Below are 13,511 nucleotides of genomic sequence, written 5' to 3' on the forward strand. Positions count from 1 at the left end.
TTTAATACTTTGTTTTCCTAGCATATCCTTTGTATTTCTTATTTTATCTATAAACTGTATATTAATTTCTTTCTTATTTTTTACAACTCAAGACATTTATTGAGGGTCCAGGAAAGAAATTTCTATAGAGTTTATATGAACTTGGTTATTTTTTGTCCTTAATGTCAGAAAGTTTATATTGACTTAAGTGGAAAACTTGATGGATAAATTGTGAATAAATACATAAATACAAAAATGTGTATGTATTGGCTAGTTTACTATTGTTGAAGGCTTGTGTCTTAATTCCTCCAGGAAAGAAAAGAGAGGCTCTCCAAATTTGAATCTATTCGTCATTCAATTGCTGGAATAATTAGGTCTCCAAAATCTGTACTGGGCTCCTCAGCAGTAAGTAGAACTAACTCTGTGTGCTATAGTCGTTATCTATCTTTTTTCTTTTGTTTGTAAATTTATAGTTATAAATAGAAAAATAAGAGCATAATTTAACTTTTAGTATGCATATGATTCTGTATATATGTCTATACTAAAACATCATATAACATTGATATTGGGAAGACAATATCAGTGGATCCCCCTTATTTGCAGGGGATACATTCCTTACTGTATGTATCCCTACTGGATGTATGAAACTGAGTAGTATCAAACCATGTATATATTTTTTCCTATACATAACTATTATAAAGTTTAATTTATAATTAGGCACAGTAATAATAATTATAAAATAGAACAATTTTAAGAATATACTATAATAAAGCTATATGAATATATATATGGTCTGTCTCTTTCAAAATATCTTATTGTACTGTACTAATTTTTCTTTGTGTGACCATGTAAGATGATTTAATACTATAATTGCTTTTGGGAAACTGAAACTGCAGAAAGTGAAACCATGTATAAAGAAGGGACTACTCTATTAGAGTCTTCCTATACTATAGATGAATGATTATGGGAACATTTTATGTACTTTGGAACCTTACTAGAGGAATAATATCAACAAATTTCTTGTGAAATAATACTTTTATAGCAGGGATTACTGTGCATGTATTTTAGAGCATATCAGTTTCAGTGTTCATATTTTTATGAACATTTTGATTATAAAATTAAAGTCTGATATATTAAACATTCAAACCTAGGTCTGGCATTTTGGAAAAAGGTAGTGGGATAGTAGTTATCTCTGGAAAGAGCAATTTTGTCAACCCAGATATGCTGTGAACAAGTACATGGAACTTTTTCTCTAAGGCATTAGCTTCCTATTTGAAGAAGTTTTTCCCCTCAAATATACAAGTAATTGAGTTATTGAGTTTTAATGTGAATGTGAATATTTCATGTGTTAAGCATGATAATCCAAGATGCATAACAATTCCAAACTGCTCAAGTTTTAAGTATAGTTGATTTTAAGTTTTAAATTTAATTAAGTTTTAAATATAATTTATAACTTTTTTTCTTCTCTGCTATTTTTGGGTGTGCTAATATGGTGAAGGCAAAAATAGAAAAAAAACCTCTTGATTATTTTAAATGATATTTTTCTAATTATAAAAGTCTTAGAAAACTTGCTAGATTAGCATAGTTGTTTGTTTATTGTGATATACTTCACATAACACTTATTCACATTTTAAAGTGTACATTTAGTGTTTTTTAATGTATTTTGTAATATGCTATATTTTGTAATCACCATCTAATATCAGAATATTTTAATCCTCTCAGAAAGATACTGTATACCTGTTAGGAATTTGTTTCAATTTCCTCTTGCCTCATCTCCTGACAGTTAGCTATCTGCTTTTGGTCCTGTGGATTCCTATGGGTATGCCTCATGCAACACATGGGCTTTTATATCTGGTTCTTTTCACTTGTTATGTTTTCAAGGCTCATCCATGTTGTAGTGTATGACTTCATTCCTTTTTCTGACCAAATAGTATTTCATTAATGGGTTTATCACATTCATCAGTTGATAGAAGTTTGGGTTGTTTCCACTTTTTGTCTATTATCAATGTACAAGTGTTGTTTACATGAAGAGATATTTTTACTTTTCCTGTGTGCATACCTAGGAATGGAATTGCTGAGTCATATGGTAATTCTAACTTAAGTTTTTAAGAAACTGTCCAACTGTTTTCCACAGTGGCTACTACTAGCAATGTATGAATGTTCATTTTACATTCCTACTAGCAATGTATGAATGTTCTAATTTCTCCACATTCTTGGCAAAACTTGTTATTTTCTATTTTCCATCTTTTAAAATATAGGCAACCTAGTGGGGCATGTAGTTGTTTATTTGCATTTTCCTAATGACTAATGATATTGAGTGTTTTTCTCATGTACTTACTGTCCACTTGTATATGTACTTTGGATAAACATAGGAAAAGGAAATTGGAGTTAATCATAATAGTATTCTTACTTGAATAAGGTCTTTATCTCAATGTTTTTGACAGTGGAGCTACCCTTAAAGACTAATGGAACATTTACATAGGTCTTTATGAAAGGAAGAACATAACATAGATGATAGATAAATTTGGCTTTAACTCTGTGTTTGATGTGATAAATCAAATCTTTACTATTTGTTGTCATTATTAGGGTAGCATTTAAATATGTTATTTTAGCTCAAACATGTGCTCTTTCATTCATAATACTAAAGGAGTATAAACCATTATCAGTATCTCAGAGCACTGAGACCAACTTCACATGCAGTTCTTCCCATTTTCAGAAGGTTATAATTTTGCATTGAGAATTCTCAGTGACTGCTTCTAAAGTCAATGTCAGTGCTGTTAGACTATACTGGCTGGCAATCATGAGTGTCCATTTCAACAGAAAGTCATTTAAAACATACTATGTTTAATAGTCCCAGTCATGTCAAAAATACTGCTCTTTTTCCTGGGCCATCCTTTTACTAAGAAATTTCTATGATGAGTGACTGAGCAAACCCCTTGTTTCATTTTACAATCTCTTGTGAATATTGGTTGTTTCAGTGGCATGTAGAGTATATAATAGTAGCACTGTATTCTTAAAATCAGATTAAAACACATTTTAGTTCAAATGACTTATTCTTTAAACATCAGAAGAATATTAAATTATGCAACTGTCTTCTTAAAATTCATTTTTTTCTATTCTCTAACATAAATAAATTTGCTTGCTTACTTTTCAGAAAATTATAATTCAGCTAAGTTTAAGTTGTATATCAGGTAATGTTGTATAATAATACTTGGCTTCCACCACTGACAGAGGAATGTGATTATTTTCATGTGTAGCACAAGACACTTGTATTTTTCAGCATTCACCTTTGAGTCTAGCAGAATAACCTGTGCTTCCTCTATCAAGACATATTAGATTCTAGTTAAATATTATATATTTTAAACCTTAGTTGTCTTGTATTGTTTATAAGGTCTTCATTAATTCCCCCATCATTAAAATGTAAAAAGTAAATAACAAAGAAAATAGTGTTTTTGCTCCCAAAATCAGATTCTCCTGTATAAGTTAGTCATGTTTATGAAAGTTTATTCTCTGAATTATGAATTATGAATCAGTTGCATTAACATATGAAATTTTCAAAAAGGACTTTTTGGGATATTTCCAATATTTTTACTGTGATAGATCAAATATGTTCTTGTATGTGTTTGCTCAAATGTTTAAAGTAATTTGCACAGATCATGTTAGACTGGTACTATGTTCCACACAGGCAATTCCAACTTGAAGATAAATGTTTAAATTTACTGAAATATGATTACATACTGATTCATTGCAATGATTTGCTAATAGTTTAAGTTAAAATGTATAATACAAAATTAGCACTGAATTTAGCTATTTGATGAAAATGTGTTGATATTGTGGCATATTTTCTACATAAAATATTTGAGCTTAAAGAAAAAATACTTGATCCTTAAAAATAAGACTAGCAAAAATATTACAAAATGATAAAAATGACAGAGAATGAATGAGAGTCACAAGCACATTCAGAAAAAGTGTACAAAATTAATAAAAAGAGAAAAGAAAGTAATTACTGATAAAGAGAAGATGATAAGTAAAGACGCTAAGTAAGTTGGAAAAAAGAGATATCAGAGGAAAACCAAAAGATATTGAAAAAAACAGACCTGTTACTCTATAAATGAATTTAAGAAAAATATATTTTGTTAAACAAAAAGGAATACAGGAAGCAAGTTGTGGGAGTAAAGTAATTATGAATTTGGCTTAGTTGTCTCTCTTTGTTTAATAAAGTTTCAGAAATATTTGTATTTGAATGCTAATTTAGAGTTCTGTGTAATTCTTTATAGTCACCATTCTAGGGAACAGTGTTATTATTAGCTTACAACTAAACAAACTCAAAATCTTGGGTATTAAAAATTGTTAATTAAGAAATTTATGAAGAAGAGTTTTGTTGTTAGTTTCATTGTAGGAATTAAACATTAGATAAAATATCTTTGTTTTGGTTAATAATCTCAGCACAGAAAAATTTGTTAATTCTATTTTTTATTGCTAATAAAACCTGGAATGTGTTGAATTACAGTCCTTAGTGCCAATCAAGACAGAACCACTTTCCAATTAATTTTCATTCCATTTGGCCTGAAGGCAGATGACCCTGAAGACCAAATATTTGTATTAAAATTTTTTTCATTGTCTTAAAGTAGTAAATAAATTCAAACTATTTAGAAATTTGGGGGAAAACTGGGAGGAAGAATATTATTTCTTTTGTTTTTATTTTATATAAATTTAACACTTTGTTTTGAACTGTCAAACTCTAAATCGTATACTTCTCCTAACTGTGGTTATATTTCCCCTTCTCTGAAAATAATTTTCTCTACCATCTTGCATGTTCCTATTAAATAGGCCAGGTGTTTTTCACCTTTGATGATTCTCTTACTTCAATTTTATGACATTTGATTATTCATCCTGTCCTAAAATTCTCAAGTTATATAGTGCTTTAAAATTAAAGGGGTCTTATGGAAGTTTTGAGAAGTGTTTGGAATTCTACGAGTCAATTGTATATCAGAATATTACTAAACTAGATTTGGAGTAATTTATTATTTATATGTGAAGTTAATTATATTCGTGTAAGAATAGAAAAGAGAATTGTGTCATTTTGTGGTTATTCAAAATACATTAAGGATTTTTAAAATGTGTTGATATTTTATTCAATTTGTTGAAGCTTGGTAAGAGATATATATTTTCCATGCTGTTTTATTCTAGTTTTTGTTTTTTCTAATGGATTATTTGGGTACTTAATTTTAATGTACAAACAGACTTTTTAAAATACTTTTGTTTGTGCCTCTCAAAAAACAGTTCATCTTATCATGAGATAAAGGCATACAAATTTTATTACATACTTGACATCTAGCCTGAACTATGATAAGGAGAAAAGATGCCTACCTTTTCCCCTGGGAGGAAAAAAACCCAAAAAACAACTTTCATTTTATAGTATTGCCTCTTCACATAAATAAAACTTTTTATTTCATTAAGCCAAATATGTTTTTTCCTGTAATATTCTTTCAGAATAAGACCTGGGGAAAATAACTGACTAGATGAGTAGTGTGGTCAATCAGGAAACTTCATCTTATTAAGTGTAACTTATTAACTGAATTAGATTAATTATAACTTTTATAAAAGTAGGCTTCTTAGCCTCTTATATCTTGGCAAAAATCTCTGGTAACTTAACCACCAATAAAAAACGTTTGCCCACAGAAGATTAGAAAGATGAGATCTTTGCGATAAAAAGGCTTTCATTTTTGATAACCATTGTAAGTTCTCATCATGCTGGATTTAGTTGCTGATACATCCTATATTCTATTACTGTCAAGATTGCAAAGTTGTATTATAATTTCATTGAAATAATATTAATAAAAATGTCCTTTCCAGTGCTTCCAGAAAAGTCTTTGAAAGATCTGATAGCCCTGGGCAGAGGATATGTATGTGTGTGCAAACTTGATATACACCTTATACTTATAAGAAATGCAAACTACATCTCAAAGTAGTATTTTCAAGGAAATGGAGAAAAACAGATCTCAAACTTCCCTTCCTAACCCCACAAAACTAATAAACCCATAGAACTGAAGTGTCATCATTGTGGGATAACAATATAGGCTCCTTTATACTTTTTAAAAAACAAACAACAGAAAAAAAAAACACAAAGAAAACCACAAAACCTGAAACTTAGATATTTTCTCAGATTGATTTTTCCCCCAAACATATTTATCATCTTCAAATCCTTATATGAATTTCTTGAACCTTAGATGAGCTTCTATACTTCAAACCACTTTTCAGACAGTGAAATCTCTAAACTCTGCATTTTCCCAGTTCTAAATAAATGTACACTTCGATGGAAAATTTAGCCAAAATAAAATCTCAAGAATATGACATCCTTGGGTGTGATGATTTCCTATTATGTAGAACTCTGAGAGAGAGAGAGAGAGAGAGAGAGAGAGAGAGAGAGAGAGAGAGAGAGAGAGCGCGCACGCGCACAAAACAAGTTCTTTGAAAATATGTTACATTGAGTTTTTCATATTCAAACAATTTTGCCACTAAGAAATCTTAGAAATATTTCCCTTATAGTAAAAATTTTTATGCTGATTACAATTAGATTCACTGTGATAAGTTTTAAAAAATAAACATCTGATTGTTTTAACTACCTTCAAGAATTATAAGCTATTAGTATCAATATGCAAAATAATTAATTTTGGTTAGATGATGCATTTATTTTTTTAAATATGGTTCTTTTACTTCTTATAGTTTTGCCTGGTTCATTATTAAATTTGTTCTCTAAGCGCATTTGGGGATTACATTAAAATTTTTAAAAATATCTTTATCATAATTACTACTGAAAGAAAAAGGATTATTTCATTTATTAAAATGTTTCCATGTATAGTCACACCCTGTATATATTTTTAAAAATTTGAAACTTTCATTAGTAAAAACCAAATGTATACTTTTCTTTAAGTCTATTTGGGTACATTATCACTTTATTTTGTATGTATTTACTTTTAACCAATAAAAGAGTTCAGGATAATGTGAAATGGTACTTGTATTAGTGTTTTGGGCCTCTTTGGTGGTACCAAACAATGAAGAGTTTTCACTTAATTCAAAGACACCCTACTTTGGTCATGCATCGAATTCATAATGTCAGCTCATAAAACCTATATGCAAATACTTGGCTTTTATTTATTGTGTTAGTCAGCTTTCCATCATCCTGACAAAATGCATTGTAAATAAAAGAAAAACTTATTAGAAGGTAGTGTTTATTTTGGCTTATGGTTTAAGAAGTTTCATTCTGGGGTTGGTTGACTCCATGGACTTCAGGCCTATGGCATCACAGTATATCTTGGCAGAATCACTTAGTGAAGATGCTGTTCACTTCATGTCAACCAGGAAGCAAAGAGAGAGAGAGAGACAGGAAGGACCTGGGGTCTCAATATTCCTTCCAAGGACCTGCCCCCAAATGTCCTAGCTTCTGATTTTCCTGTTTATAAATTACTTTCTCACGAGGCATTATGCATATTGTATTTTGAGAATCTTTAGAATGGATGCAAATTATTATACCTTACCCATAAAATGTTCTTACCATCTGCATCGGTTTAGTTCCTATGGATAAATAAAATATAACAACAGTACTTTTTACTTGTGATCAGAAATGTGTGATTTTATCTACCATCATTCAGAAAAAATTCAAGGAAATATAGTTACCTCTTAATTATATGTACTATTTTGGTATTAGCATTTGACTTCTAAAAGAGTAGACAATATGCTTTTCCTGCTGGGTCCCCTGGTTTTACACTGTGTTGTAATTGCATGTTAGTGATGCGTTTTTCCCTAAGAATTTATCTGTCATTGTTGAATGGAAGCAGGACCAGCTGTGTGGCAGAGGTAATGGTTAAGGAAGTCCCATCGGTGAGAAAATGCACAGGAAGACAACTTTAAATTAAATTGAGATGGTGCTCCTGGAACACATAACAAGGACAATCTACAGCCTATGTGGTCAAGAGATAATTCCACAAAAGAAATAACTTTTAATTTAAATTAAAATGAAGTTGTGTGTGATAAATGTGTCTTTATAATTTCTCTGGTTGTTAAATTTTAATATATAGATTTATTTTATGACAGTGAATATGACTGTAAATGCTAACTCTAAATGCTAATATTTTATTGTGGTAGATCGAAAAACCAAAAGTATTGAAGGATTGTATTTATGCTAAACTTCAGCACTGATGCTCCAGAAGATATTTTCTCTAAACATTATAAAAATTTCAGATCATCATATAGAATTTTCTATTGGTAAATAAAAGTGAGGAACACATGTAAAAAATATTTATAGATTGCTATGAATTTTACCAGGACAAAAATTACTGTTTTCTCTAATTTAGTTTTTAAAAAATATTTGTTCAGCTCTCTGATGTGATCTCCATAAGTGAGAAGCCCCTGGCGGAACAAGATTGGTACCATGGTGCAATTCCCAGAATAGAAGCACAAGATCTGTTAAAGCAACAAGGAGACTTCTTGGTGCGAGAGAGTCATGGGAAACCTGGTGAATATGTCCTTTCTGTATATTCTGATGGACAGAGGAGACACTTTATCATACAATTTGTTGATGTACGTTTTCAGTTTAGTTCATATGTGTATTTTGATGTAGTTTGGAGTATAATTATAATATAATAATAAATGGTTTGTGATAGATGCCTATAATACTTAAAGTTTCGCACATAATTTTTTTCTAATTTCTTAAATATGATGCTCCAAAATTAATTAAAATGTTAAGTCCTAATAAGGAAATATGTATTTTAAGTATTTTGCATTAAAATGGACTTTATACATTTTAAGTAAATTTAAATGTATCATATTTAAAATATGTTAAATTTGAGCATTAAAAGTATTCTAAATTAAAAATAAAATAATGTGCATATCATTATTTTTCTTTTTTTCTAAGGAAACTTAAAATTATGAAATGTTTTGAGATTGTCCCTTGAAATTTCTTTCAAAATGGTACCATGAGAAATTTTTAAGAAATATAGTATTGAAGAGTGGTAATTAGATTTTTTAATGCATGAGACAATATTACGTGACAATATTGGTTTTGTCATTAAGAATTATGATTTTTCCTTTATATATAATGCTTTTTGGTATTAACATACAATAAGCAGAAAATAGTGAAATTTCAAAAATGATCCATTCACATTGCTAAATTATCTTTTTTATCGTTATTATTATCTGGTACTGGAGATTGACCCCAGGCATGCTTCACCACTGACTTACATCCCCAGGTCCTTCTTTGCTTTGAGGAAGGGTCTTGCCAAATTGCTGAGACTGACCTAGAAGTTATAGTCCTCTTGACTCAGTCTCTTGAGTTACTGGGATTACCATGCCCAGCTAATGATAAATTATTTTTTGAAAATTTTTAAGTATTGATAAACTACTTTATATATTTGTTACATTTCCTTTGCTGAGCATTAAACAGATGAAGAGTAAATTCAATTTTTTTTGCATAAACCTTTTGAGAAATTTTTAATGGCAAGATTTTGGTGTATGAAAAATTGATTTCTCTATTTGTTATTTTTTGTAAAATTTTTAATTGTTCCTTTTTAGTTATACATAATGTTTTAATTCATTTGGGCATAATTAAAAGGCATGGAATATAATTTGCTCAAGTTCAGTTCCCTGGATTTCCCTTTTCCCTTCCCTCTTCCCTCTCTCCTGCTATTTACTTTCAGATTTTGGGGGAGGAGATGGGTTTGTATCTTGTGTATATACATGATGGTGAGTTTACTGTATATTCATTTATATACACATTTCTCTGTTTTTCCCTTATGCAATCTCTTCTCTCTCCCCCTCAGTCACTTCATCTAGTCTTTCTTCTATTTTGATGGAATCCCCCCTGCCCCATTTGAAATTTTTCACTTCATTATTTCAAATGGCATGCATTTTCAAGATGTGATACTAATTGATTTATGGAAAGATCAAACTATGAAAATTAAATGAACCTAATAGAGCTTTAGGTAACTTAGTGACTTATACATCTATCCATATGTACAAATATATGTATGTTTATATATATATAATATGTATATACAAGCGTGCGCACGCGCGCGCGCGCGCGTGTGTGTGTGTGTGTGTGTGTGTGTCTGTGAGGTGAAATTCACGTGTCATAAAATCAACCATTTTAAAATGTATGATTCAGTAGCATTTGGTGTATCCACATCTAGCAATTGTAGTTAAATAAAAATGATGGGCTGGGGCTGTAGCTCAGTGGTCAAGCGCCTGCCTCGCACATGTGAGGCACTGGGTTCAATCCTCAGCACCCCATAAAAATAAATAGATATTGTGTCCAACTACAGCTAAAGAAATATAAAAAAAAAAAGAAAAAAGAAAATGAATACCATTCAGATGGGTAAATGAAACAAGTCTATTAAAGTATGTAGAGTAGTTGTGAAACTGTTTGTTAACTTTGCATAATATTCAAACCTCAACTGGATAATCATGCTTGCCCTATTTTATGTGTCAGCCTAATTTTTAAGAAACCATACTATTTCAAAGATTATTAATCTTTATTTCCATGGAAAACTGTTTGAACTGTATGTCCCTTTAAGGTTATGGATGTAGATAACCTACTGTATTACAATTTGTGACCATATTGGTAATATAGAAGGAAAGATCATAGGTAAAGTCAGTATAAACTAATTAACTACAATTTATTTTCTATTTTCTAAACCCTAAAAGTTATAATTTTTGAAATAAATCATACATTGAATGTGAAATGTTTCTCTTACTACCACTTCTAGTTTGAAATGTAGCTATACAAATTTAAATTAATAATTTTAGAAACAAAAAGGAAAGAGAAAACTTACAAAATATAACCTATTTTAATATTTTCCTTTAAATATAAAACATTATTATAAGTTCACATTGGAATATTTTACTTGACTTCTTTCTGTTTGTAAAATTTTGCAAGTATCTCTATTAAAGATGCGAAAACCTGTATTTCCTTCAATTCCTCAGGTTTTCTACACTTAATTCTATTCTAGTGAGCTCTCACTATGTAATATTGAACTCTTCAGGCAGTTAAAAACCAGAATTTAAGGTAATATAGACAGTTTTGTTGGAGTTTTCAGGCCTTTTTCATGTTGTGCAGATGTATCTTCCATAAGCTAAGATTCTATTATTTCTTTCCTCATATACCTGTTACCTAGAAGAAGATAAAAAAAGTAGGTATTTTAACAGAAATTTAATAAGTGTCTATTAAATCCTAGTGAAGGAATTCATAATGTATTGTTAGATTATAAAAGCTGTACATAAATGAGGTGACAGATGTCTTAAGGGAGGAAGATATGAAATAAATGGGATTTTAGACAAGAGAAAAAGTAACAAATAGTGAAATAATGAAAAGAACATTGAAGTTGGAGTCATGAGAGTTGACAGTCCAAGCTCTAAACTTCACATCATTTGTGGTTTAGGAAGTAATAACAGTAATGTCCTGTAACATTTTTTGTGAGAATCATATCAGTAAATATATATTTTGCAAGATGTTAAATGCTATACAACAATAGGAATTTTTATTATTGTTTGATGACTTTTAGAAAGTATACAAATATACTTTGTAAGAAATATCAATGTAATTGAAAAGGTTCATTTGATTTTTTTTAATTTTGGTTCCTATGGGATTTATTGGTAAAATTTAAATATTGATAAAAGTGTTGTTTCATAATTTATGTATTTTTAGATTCAAGACATTCTCTGACTCACAAACAACAGTGTTTATATAGCAATTCTACTATTAATTAGAGTCTAGAGTGGCATTTACTTTAGAGCTTTATTTTGTCATGGCTATTACTGTTACAGTTTTTACATGGCATGAAACTATTTGCATCCTGTGAAAATTATAATTGATGAAGATGGACCCAGATACTTTTAATATTTGTATTTTACTACTCTAATTGGAAATATTTGTTTTATCTAATTTTAGCAAGAGGTATATTATTTTTCTACCACTACCCATATTAATTTTGCAAAACCTGATATTTTAAGTACATTGAAGAATTTCTGGCCATCACCATGGCTCATACCTATAATCCCAGTGGCTTGGGAGGCTGAGGCAGAAGGATCAAGAGTTCAAAGCCAGCCTCAGCAAAAATGAGGGTCAAGCAACTCAGTGAGACCAAGTATCTAAATAAAATACAAAATAGGGCTGTTATGTGGCTCAGTCAGTGGTGGAGTGCCCCTGAGTTCAATCACTGGTATCCCCCAAAACAAAACAAAAAAATAATTTCTGAGTTTCTGTGTATTTCTAGTATTATTTGTAAACCTATTGCATAGTTACTAGCCTCTCTACTATTGTGCTTAATGTAAAAACATGTTCATAGTTTGTATCTAAAGTTGCATTTTTGTAATAAGGATTAATAGATGTTTATAGAGATTCAAAAAATTTTATTCCATTTTACAAGTAAATATATAATCAAATCTTTGCCTTTACCTAAGAAAGCAAAAATATAGGTGATAAACAATATTTTAGAAAGAACTTAGGAAAGTACCAGTTCATATTCTCTAATTAATTTATCCCACACTCATTTCCTGAAGACCCAGTTTTGCAAAGTACCATGTTGTACCACTTAAGGAAATGAGACTGAAAAATGTATGCCTTTAGGGGCTCGAGTTGTAGTTCAGTGGTAGAGTGCTTGCCTAGCACACATGAGGCATTGTGTTTGATCCTCATAAAAATGAAATAAAGGTATTATGTCCACCTACAGCTAAAAAATAAATATTTAAAAAAATGTATGCCTTTATTCTCAGTGAGTTTAAAACATAGCAGTTGAGGCATTAGTATAATTTGTGAATAATTACAACAACAAAAAGCAAAAATATAACTTTAGGGTTGACTGATTGAGCCATTAAATCTAGATTCATATATAGTGAAGAATTAAAAATAACATAATGCATATCTTGAAATAAGAACATTTGGAAGAGGATCCTCCATTTCATGGCCTTGTTTATTTATTCATTAATTCAGGAAGTAATTTGTGAGTATCATGTAAGGTCCAAGGATATGTGCCAGTAAACAAAAGCAATGCAAAAGGAAAGGTGACAATTATTATGTGAAATTAGGAAGCTAATAAATATGTAAAAGAAACATTAATAGACCTTAAAGGAGAGAGAGACTGCAAAATTAATATCTGTAATAGTAGTTGGGAGATTCAACACCTCACTTTTATCAAAGGCAGATTATCCTGACAATATTAACAAAGAAACATGGGATTTGAATCACATTAGACCAAATGGATCTTAGAGACATTTACAGAACATTCCCTCTAATAGCTACAGAATATGCATTTTCTTAGGTGCACATGAAACCTTCTCTAGAATAGATCATATGTTAGGCCATGAAACAAGTCATTTCAAATCTAATAATAAATTTTTAAAAATTCAGTTAGCTTTATTTACAACAATAAATTGAAATTAGAAATCAACCACAGAAGAAACCCTGGAAATATATGAATCTTTGAAAATTAAAGGCTATGCTCCTGAACAAGCAATAGATCATTGAATAAATTAAAAGA

The 13,511-nt window shown here is 29.9% G+C and overlaps 1 protein-coding gene across 12 annotated transcripts in view; it reads left to right on the top strand.

Moving 5' to 3' along the window:
• Fer (FER tyrosine kinase) overlaps window positions 1–13,511 on the top strand; it is a 396,280-nt gene that overhangs the window by 157,296 nt on the left and 225,473 nt on the right. For 7 of the 12 annotated variants that reach the window (XR_013437379.1, XM_040273797.2, XM_078045431.1 and 4 more), the window contains 2 exons: window positions 292–384; window positions 8,356–8,559. The exons of 1 other annotated variant lie outside the window; for it this stretch is intronic. Coding sequence is in view for 8 of the 11 variants with exons in the window: in XM_040273797.2 (XP_040129731.1) it covers window positions 292–384; window positions 8,356–8,559 (297 nt within the window). In the remaining 3 variants the exon portion in view is untranslated. Of the gene's footprint in view, window positions 1–291; window positions 385–8,355; window positions 8,560–13,511 lie in introns of those variants that run through there. 4 more of the 12 variants (XM_040273799.2, XM_040273795.2, XR_005728664.2 and 1 more) reach the window with 3 other exon arrangements.

This window comes from Ictidomys tridecemlineatus, chromosome 1, assembly GCF_052094955.1.
Source record: "Ictidomys tridecemlineatus isolate mIctTri1 chromosome 1, mIctTri1.hap1, whole genome shotgun sequence".
Taxonomy (NCBI): Eukaryota; Metazoa; Chordata; class Mammalia; order Rodentia; family Sciuridae; genus Ictidomys; species Ictidomys tridecemlineatus.